The 9,710-nt window shown below is 52.5% G+C and overlaps 2 protein-coding genes across 8 annotated transcripts in view; one reads left to right on the top strand and one right to left on the bottom strand.

Annotated features, from left to right (window-relative positions):
- Positions 1–619, bottom strand: part of ARL10 (ARF like GTPase 10) — a gene marked incomplete at its 5' end in the record, with an annotated part of 8,804 nt that extends 8,185 nt beyond the window's left edge. The window contains one exon of the mRNA XM_006158939.3: positions 149–619. Coding sequence (XP_006159001.3) covers positions 149–619 — 471 coding nt within the window. The remainder of the gene's footprint in view (positions 1–148) is intronic.
- Positions 620–8,146: 7,527 nt separating this feature from the next.
- KIAA1191 (KIAA1191 ortholog) overlaps positions 8,147–9,710 on the top strand; it is a 16,669-nt gene continuing 15,105 nt past the window's right edge. For 3 of the 7 annotated variants that reach the window (XM_006158885.3, XM_006158887.3, XM_027775937.1), the window contains exons 1-2: positions 9,290–9,396; positions 9,657–9,706. The gene's annotated coding sequence lies outside the window, so the exon portion shown is untranslated. Of the gene's footprint in view, positions 8,326–9,289; positions 9,402–9,656; positions 9,707–9,710 lie in introns of those variants that run through there. The other 4 variants (XM_006158888.3, XM_006158889.3, XM_027775936.1 and 1 more) reach the window with 4 other exon arrangements.

Here is a 9,710-nt window from a genome sequence, read left to right on the forward strand (position 1 = left end):
CGCGCGGCAGCGATGCACACGTACAGACGCGCTCACCCCGGGCGCAGGGCCCGAGCTCCGTGACTGCCCCGCAGGCGGCCGCCCGACCCCGCGCTGCAGCTGCTGGCACACCCGCGCGCCCCGGCGCTGTCCCCCGCCCGGCACTTACGTCCCACTCGTCCCACTCCGGGAGGCCGGCGGGGTCGGCGCCCCAAGGGGCCCAGCGGGCGGGGCGCCATCGGGCCGGGCGAGGGCGAAGGTGCGGGCTGCACCAGTCCAGCCCGCCTGCCTGCGGAAGATGGCCCCGCTGCGACTGCTGCGGCCGCGCCCACCCACCCAAGCCCGGCCCCGCACTACAAGCCCCACAATGCACTGCCGCTGTCGCGACAGGCCGCCTGCGACCCGGCGATGCGGGTAGGGGGCGCGGGTGAGCGCTCAGGAACCTCCTGCTCCCTCGCGGTGCAGAGGGGAGCTGTGCTGCTGGGGGCGGGAGTCCGGGATATGTGCCACCATCTGCAGATGCGAGGGTCAGCTCACGGCGTATCCCTGTTCCCCTTACGACCTCGCGGAAGAGGAGAGGAGGCCCAGGGTCGCACCACAGTGCAGACCTCGGGGAAGAAATTGAAACAGACGCCTGGGATCACAGTGCGGTAGGGCTGAGACGGGACTAGAACCTCGGTCCCTGACTCCCAGCTTCTGCTGAAGTCAGTATGGTTGGACCCGACCACCTTGTCCTCAGTCACCCCAGTGAGAGCCAGAACATCAGGTGTGGCGCGGGGAGGGACAGGAGAAATGGCCCGGGGAATAGAAGTCCTTTAGCACTGCCCAGACCAGCCCTCTCACCAGCAGGCCATGGGGCTGGCCCTGTTCTCTTTTAACGATAATAATAATAATAATAAAAATCAGAACAACTAACATGCTGCCCCTACCTCCGCATTTAGTCCTTACCTTGGAGTTGAATATGTTCCGTTCGTTTCATGTATTACATGTGCATCAGTATTTTTGGTTTGCAGTAATTTACACGAATGGTAACATACTGGTATCCAGAGGAGAGAGAGAACATCCATCAGGGTTCTGACACTGCAGTCCTCCCCTAGGCTCAGTTGGTCCCAGATCATGGGCATAGTCAGGGAGGGTTCCAGACAAACTGGGAACATCAGGGCCAGCAGGTGGCGAGGTGGTTAAGGCACTGGATTCCCACATAGCCAACTGCGGTTTGAGTCTTGGATCTAGCAACTTGAAAATCACTCTGGGCACATGTGCGTGCATGCCCGAAATCCGGGGAGAAGGGACTGCAGTGGCACACATGCCCTATGGCAAAACCCTGAAAAACCCCAAACAAACAACTGGGAACCCTCCCACCTGCAATGACTTCACAGAGCCTGTTTGCGGCAGTGCCACCCTCTGATCCTAGTTCGGTTTCTATAACCTGACAAGGTGCTTTTGAGATTTACCCAAGTTAATACTCAGAGATCTAGCTACCCCTCTACTGCTGCAGAGTATTCTCTTGTGTGACTATCCACGATTTACTTTTTTTTTTTTGAGAGGTTTTCACTATAGGGCACGTGCGCTTGCCAGAAAGAGAGAGACAAAGAGACAGAAAGTGAGAAATCACCCCCTGGGGGGGATGGCCACACCACAGTTCCTTCTCCATTCTCCTCTCATGATCTCGGGCACGCATGCACACGCACCTGGCGTGTGTTTAAGCCACGGGGTCTGGGACTCAAGCTGTGGTAGACTACATGGGAGTCCAGCGACATAGCCATTACACCAGCTGCTGGTCCCCACAGTTTACTTTTTTGAAAAGAAGTTCATTTTTATGTATTTCTTCTGAGAGAGAGGACGAACCCCTACAGGGTCTTGGTGCTGCGCTACGTTCCCAGCTCCAGCCCACTCTGGATCACGGACAAGCAAAGGCCCTGTATACTTAAGGACGTTTCTGGGTGCAAACTCGGAACCTCCCCTGTGGGTTAGCCTTGCAGAGTGTTGTGTCTCAGCCTTGCCACCATCAAGCCAGCCCCCACAAATCCTGTTCCTAAAACAGGATCCTGCTGAGCAGGTGTGGATAGCGGGTGACTTCGTGCTGCCCCTCCCACGACTGTCCTCCCCTCCCCCTTCCCTGTGGATAATGCTGCTCCCAGTCCAGTCCTGAGACTCCTGAAAAAGCTACTATTTAAATGTCGAAATATCCTCTTGACCCCTTGGGGTTTTTCAAGCTGGAATAGAGAGCTAGAGCCAGTCTCCTTTTGGCGGGAAGCCAGGCTAGAGCGCTGCCAGCTGCCGTTTTCCCTGTAGGCACTGAGAGAGAATGAAGACAACGCAGGTGACCAGAGAGAAAATATGAGCCTCTGGTTTTAGGTGCCCGTGAGTGATGTCATGAGCTAAGCGGGAGGACTTGGGTTTCTCTCTTTTCAATTAAATGAGTCCTGGCTAATCACTTTACCTTCACATTTCCCCCTAATTTTTTCAAACCTACAGAAAAAATTTAAGAATAGCTTAATAGGAACCGCTAGATGGTGTAATGGTTAGCTGGACTCCCATGTAGTCGACTGTGGTTCGAGTACCAGACCCAGTGGCTTAAAACTCATGCCAGGCATGTGTGCATGTGTGCCCAGGATCCTGAGAGGAGAATGAAGGAGAAGGGACTGCGATGTGGCTATCCCCCCTAGGGGGTGATTTCTTGCTTTCTCTCTGGGGAGCACACACGCCCTAGAGCAATGAACACCTGTAAATCCTCCATCTAGATTCACCAGCTACTAATGTTTTGCTTCATTGATTCATCTCTATCTCGTAGACAGCAGATTGCAGCACCTTAACCACCATACCATATGCTGCCCCCAGTAGACTCCTTTTATTGTGGTTTCACCATCTGTGGTTTTTCACTTGTGGTCAACCACAGTCCAAAAATATTAATTGGAAATTCCTGAAATAATCAGCCTATACAATTAAAATTGCACACAGTTCTGAGTAGCATGATGAAACCTCGGGCATCATGCTCCATTCTGCAGGGAATGTGAACCACCCCTTTGTCCTGCGAATCCACTCTGTGTGCATCACCCAGCCATTGGTCATTTAGGAACACTCTCAGCTGTCAGATTTCCTCTCTGGGGCTTTTGCCATAGGATTCATGTACTCACTGAGACAGACAGACAGAGACAGAGAGAGAAAGGGAAAGTGAGAAACCCCTGAGGGGGATGGCCACGCTGCAATCCTTTCTTCTTCATTCTCCTCTCAGGATTTTGGACATGCACATACACAAACCCAGGGTGATTTTTTAAAAAAATAATTATGTATGTAATTTTATTTATTCATTTATTTATTCTAATTTGGCGGTGGGGGTGGGGGAGAAAGCAAGCCACCAGATCCGGGACTTGAACCCTGGTAGGCCATGTGGGAGTGTCCAGTGCCTCAACCACCATACCACCTGCTGTCCTGCCCAGGGTGATTTTTAAGCCATTGGGTTCATGACTCGAAACACAGAGTTGGCCATGTGGGATCCAATGCCTTAACCACCACACCCCCGCCGGCCCTATATACTTTTTAAAGTTAACTACTTATTCCATGAGTAAGAGACACAGAGAGCCTGCTCACCAACAGGATCTTGAGGCTGCAACCTAACCTCCACCTCAGCCTGTCCCGGATCAGAGGCACAGCACACTCAGGAAGTCTCTGAACTGGGCCTAGAACCTTCTCGCCTGGGCTGGGCTTGCAGAGTGTCATGTTTTACTGCTGTGCTACCATCCAATCCCCCAAACGCCATTACACTCTGATGCACCGGGGCACGCTGATGAACTGGGGGTTCAATATAGGAAATGTGGGAGCACATGATTCAGCTGTAAGAGTCAACAACTGTCATCTTTTTTTTTTTAGAAGTATATATTTAATTTTATTTATTCATTTCTGCATTTTAATTTGACCAGAGAGAGACACAGAGAAAGAGAGAAAATGAGAAAGCAAATCGCCAGGTCTGGGACTCAAACCAAGGGAAGTGTTTCGCGCCTTAACCATCATGCCACCTGCTGGCCAAGTGTTTAGCGCCTTAACCATCATGCCACCTGCTGGCCCCAAGAACTGTGTCTTTCAAGTGTATCCAAACACCAAGCACGTGCCCAATGCGAAGTAAGACACAAGAACGGACTTTCTCCTTAGTCAGCTGTCCCAGGCTGGGTCACGCAGGCCCAGTTCCTTCTGCTCTCTGCCCTTCAGTTGCACCCCTGCAGTTCGAGGCTGTGACACTAGCCCAGCACCCTGAAGCTCATTTCCGGACAGACATCTTGCCTCCTTACCACTAGGGGGAAGAGTTGCTCAGCTCTTTCTAACCCCCTGGCCTCCGGAAGTTCAAGCGAAGAAGCTGAGGCCCAGGATGGCCAGCTGCCTGGAATCAGTCAGCTCTCAGCTGGTCTCTCGGTCCCAGCACCCAGCAGCCACGCTACCAGCCAGGCACTCAGCCTGGGTTTGAATTTCAGCTCGGCCACTTCCTGCTTCCTTTGCCAGGGTTCCTCCGAAACTGTTAGTTTTCTGTTGTCTACAGTGCAATGGACCAGGTGGGGGGGTGGGGATCTACTGTGAGACAGGGCAGGTGGCATGCAGGACAGGGGACTCAACTCCATGAGAAGCTCTTCCTCATTAAGGCTGGGCCTTACACACGGCTCTCAGACCCCACCAATATAGAGTTTAACTCTGTGACCAATGAACCAATTAAGCTGCAGCCAGTTACGCTGTCTCTGTACTTGGCTTCTGTTGTCTCTAAGTGCTGTGACGTTCTCTAGACTAGGGCCAGCTGGTGGTGTGGTGGTTACGGCGCTGGACTCCCGCATGGCTGACCGCAGTTCGTAGCCCTAGACCAGGTGGCTTGATAAATCATGTTGGGCGTGCACATGTGTATGCCCAAAGTCCCAGGAAGAGAATGGAGGAAGGGGACGAAAGTGTGGCCCTCCTGGGAGATGACTTCTCACTTTCTTGACAAAAACCTTAAGGAAAAAAAGTCCTCTGGACGTGTTTTGGCTCAGAGCTCTCTGGATTCAAAAGTTTTTTGTTTTTCTTTGTTTTCTTTCTTGAAATGAACTCTACCTGAATACTTGGTTCAGGATTTTTCCTTTTCAACAGTATATAAGAAAAATCCTGGTAATTCTAATTTTTGAGACCACAAGCATGAAATGCCTAAGGATATGGGAAAAGATGATTCAGAAAACAAAACTTTTCAAAAATGAGTTTCCCGGTAAGTGGACACTGTAAAACGCAAGAGGATTCCCTGGTCAGCCGCACACAGCACCCTGCCTGTGGTCTGCCACCAGATAAGAACCCTCCCGGTTCAGACCTCAGAGATCACTTTTCCAGCGCTGCTGCCACTCTGGGGAATAAAGTAGTTGTGTGCAGAACTGGAATCAGGCTTGGCTCAGAACCCAAGCGAGAGTCCGAGAAGGGCACAGGAAGAAGGAGGGTGCCGGAGAAGAAGCTGAATCGCAGCAAGATATCCAGCCCAGGAGCCAAGAACGACGGCCTGACCTCCAACAGCTCACGAGGTGCCTAGAATCAATCAACTCTTAGCTGGTCTCCTGGTCATGGTGCCCAGCAGCCAAACTACCAGCTGGAAGCTCAGCCTGGGTTTGAATTTCACCTCTGCCACTTCCTGCTTTGTGGGCTTCTCCTTTCAGCTGTGATTTCCCCAGTGTGGATAGGAAGCCTCAGCTCACTTGCAGAGATGTGTAAGGGAGGCTAGGCCCTAGAAGAATTAGCTCCCGAAATGAAAAAAAAAAAAAAAATCACCCATTAAAGGAGAACCCCCGCAAAGCTGCCAAGATGAAATGTCTACAGTTAGTCTGTTGTCTGTTGTTTGTGGAAAATGATAATTTTCTCACATGGCTGCTATCTGCCAAGGTCATGGCATAGCTTCAGACCTTGGTACCACAAAAATCAGAGATACTGTTGCTTTAACCAGAGTCAGTTTCAGGAAGGCTTTAGTTTCATGCATTTGCAGATAAGAACTAAATGAGGGGACACTGCTTTCTGACTCTGAATTCGGTTTCTTCCCCTTCTGACTTGGACATGCGGTGAAAGGGGGCAAGGCATCGGTTCTGCTTCCCCAGAGGTTAAAAACATATGGTATGCACTTGCCAGAGTGAGACAGAGAGGGGAAAAGTGAAATCACCCCCGAGGGGGATGGCCATGCTGCAGTCCATTCTCCGTTTTCCTCTCTGGGATTTTAGGCACGCATGCACATGTGCTTGGCATGATTTTCAAGTTGCCGGGCCTGGGGCTCGAATTGTAATTGGCCATGTGGGAATCCAGTGCCTGCACCATTATGCTTCTGCCAGTCCCACAAAGTAATACTTTTAACATATAAATAGCCACAATCTATTGAGTTGTTGGAAAAGTCATGACACATTTTTGTGTAGAAAAACATAGAAAAATACGTCATGCAATTTCCGACAACCCAGTAATTATGTTATATGTAGCTGATTATATAATAGAATTTATAAAAATCTTGGGCTGGGGTCAGCAGGTGACATGATGGTTAAGGCACTGGATCCCATGTGGCTGAGTTTGCCATGGGAGTCCTGGACTGGTGGCTTGAGAAACATGCTAGGTGTTTGTGTGCATGTGCCCAAAGTCCCATGAGAAGGGGCTGCAGCATGGCCAGCCCCCCTGAAGGGTGATTTCTCTCTTTCCAGTAAGTACATGCACCCTAAGGCAAAGTCCAACCAACCAAAAAAAAAAAAAAAAAAACCCGGCCTAATGCCTATAGGTTAAGAAAACCAGATTCCACATGGCTGTGGTTTGACTCCCAACCCTGGTGACTTGAAAAGCACATCGGGCACATGTGCACGCATGCCCTAAATCCTAACAGGGTGAAGAAATGAAGAAGGGATGGTGGCGACCCCCCCCACTGCTCTCTCCCTCTTGCCTTCATTCTGCCTCTCTGGTGAGCACGAGCATCCTCTGCGGGTGGGGAAGGGGTTATACACACACACAGATTTTCAAACTTAAGTGCCATTTCCAGACCAGAGCATTTGAACGCTGAGTCAGGTGCCCTGGTCTGGAAATGGCACTCAAGTTGGAAATCTAAATGTGAGGGACCAGCAGGTGGCGTGGTGGTTAAGGCACTTGACTCCCACATGGCCAGCCACCTTGGAGTCCAGGACCAGGTGCCTTGCTTTCTCAAGCTCTCTTTCTCGATCTCTCTCTTGCGCACACACGCGTGCAAATTCGCACATGTCCTATAGCAAATTTAAAACTACTACTACTGGGACCAGCGGGTGGTGTGGTGGTTAAGATGCTGGACACTCCCACATGGCCTATGGGGATTTGAGTCCTGAATCTGGTGGCTTGCTTTCTCACTTCCTCTCTCTCACTCTCACCCTCTGTCTCTCTCTGGTCAAATTAAAAAATCAATGAATGAATAAATAAAAGTTAAACTAAATTATTTTTAAAAATACTACTAAAAATAAATAAATTTAAATAAATAATTATTTTAAAACATCGGAATGCCACCTACCTACGACCTCCTAGTAGCCCTCCCCAGATGAGCTTTGAGAACAGCTTTGGACCTGGAGCAGAACCGTGGGTAGATCTTCCTTCCACCTTCTCCCAGCTTCTCAGCGTCGTCGTGTCGCCCCAGTTGAAACCCTCACGAAGAGGGCCGCCTCCTCCAGGAGCCAGACTGCTCCTCTCCGAGTTTCCCGTTCCTTGGCAGAAGGGGAATGACGCTGGACCCACACACCCGGGGGAGGCAGGAGCCACTAATTCGAGTCCTGCCCAGCCGAGCTCTGCTCAGAGGGTGCTCCCTGCCCGCTTCGTCGTTTACTGGAAGGACTTCTGTCTCCCTGCCTCAGGGCCACCTCTGTGAAAGGGGAAGACCTGATGACAAGTGCCGGCACTTGGGCCTTTCTGGGCCTCTGGGCCTGGGTCTGAGGATGCCATGCGCCTTCCCTGAGCCTGTCACGGACGCATGCACAGAACAGGCGCCGAGGAAGCGGTGGGGAAGGGTGGCTTTTCTTCTCAAGCTAGGGGAGTCCACACCCGGACCTGAGGCCTCTTCATTTTCAGGGCCCCAAACGGCACGGAGACCTTCCGCTCATGGACTACAACTCCCAGCATGCGTCGCGCGCACCCAGGACCAAGTATCGCGCGACGTGCCGCGTTCTCGCGCTGCTTTATCTCCAGGGCTGCCGGCCCGACCCGCTGCCAGTGTGCCCTGGTTGGTGGTGCGGGCGTCTGTTGTCGCCGCTGCGTTCACCATGGCCTGGGTGTGGACCGCGCCGCAGCCTCTCAGGAGTCGTGGGTCCTCCGAGCCTCTTTAGTGCTGGGGTTCGGGCCGCAGGCAGCTCCGCGGCAGCAGGAGAGCAGGTGACTGGACCGCGCGCGGGCTGGGTCTCCCTGGGCTCGGTCCAACGCCCCGGTTCCGAGCCCTGCCACTATGCCTGGCTAGGGGCCCGCCAAAAACTTCCCCCCTCCCCCTCCCCCGGCCCAGAGCGCGCCCTCGTCTCGCTCGCTCGGCTGGCTGGGGCATCCCCAATGGGCTTCGCCGCCGCACCGGCCGGCCCGGGCCGCACTCCGCGTCCTCATCCGTCTCCCGAGGCGCCTTGCCCTCCAGTCCCGGAGCCGCGGGCTCGTGCCAGGCCCTAATCTCCTTAGCGGTTCTCAGCCCGGGGGAGTGGGAGAGGGGTGGGCCAGCCCTGGCCGCGCAGATCCCGGGGACTTTGTTTTGAATCGCGTGAAGGCGAGGCCGGGATGGTGCGCTCGGGAGGCGGTGGGCGGGGGCCGGCAAGGGGATGGATCTGAGTCGGGAATATTCTCTGGACCTGGAGTGGCAGGACTTCGTGCGTGTTTGCTTTGCGGTGCTTTTTAGGGAAAAGCTAGTTGTTTTGCTTTCCGAGCTCTGTCAGGATGGAGGAGCAGGGCAGCTAGTTGAGAGGCAAGTAACTTGAGTGTCTTAGGGGGCCTCGTTTGAACTCCCTGTACAGTGGGACTTCCCTGCAGATGGGCCCGGTATCTGTGACCTTGGGAGATCATTTATCTCCTCCCATGTTTAGTTTCACCCTCTTAAAATTGGAATGAACAGTGCCCTATTTGCAGCATTGTTGCGTGGGTTAAAAGACAAGCTTTTAGGTTTTGTTTTTAATAAAACACTATAAATATTAGTGTTAGCAGTAAAGCGTGAATGTACCTTCTGTGGTACCCGGCCCCTTGCTATGAGTCGAGAACAGGAATGGGGTCAAGTGCTCCTCAGGGTGTTTTTGGGGGATAGCAGGAGGTAGAAGGGCTGGGCAGACTCTGAAGGCTGGACCAACACGGCTTTTGCTGTCACCAGAACCTCTGAATGGACCCTTCCTGGGAAGCTTTGCGGATTTGCAGCAGCTGGACAATGCTCCTCATTACCATCTGTCTGTCAGCATAGCGTCACGTCGTTTCCCTGTGGTAAGGTGACTTTCCTCGCCACACACAGTGTCTTGGCTTTGTCATCTCACAGGTGTGAGGACCCGCCTGGGGCGTGGTGAGACCTTTGACCTTGTCCTTGTGTTCCCCAGTGCATTGGTATGTCTGTCACCCTCTGTCACCTGTTGGCTCTTCTGTGTCTCACCCTTGTCATCAAGCCATACAAGTGCCTGCGTGAAGAACAGCATCTGTGCTATTCTTTGTGTTCACCATAAGAAAATGTCCTTTGTCATTTTTATTAGGTGGCAGGGCCTCAGCTCGGATTTCTATATAGGAAAAGCACTGGATCCCACTCT

This window comes from Tupaia chinensis, unplaced genomic scaffold (assembly GCF_000334495.1).
Source record: "Tupaia chinensis unplaced genomic scaffold, TupChi_1.0 Scaffold000612_1, whole genome shotgun sequence".
NCBI classification, from domain to species: Eukaryota; Metazoa; Chordata; class Mammalia; order Scandentia; family Tupaiidae; genus Tupaia; species Tupaia belangeri.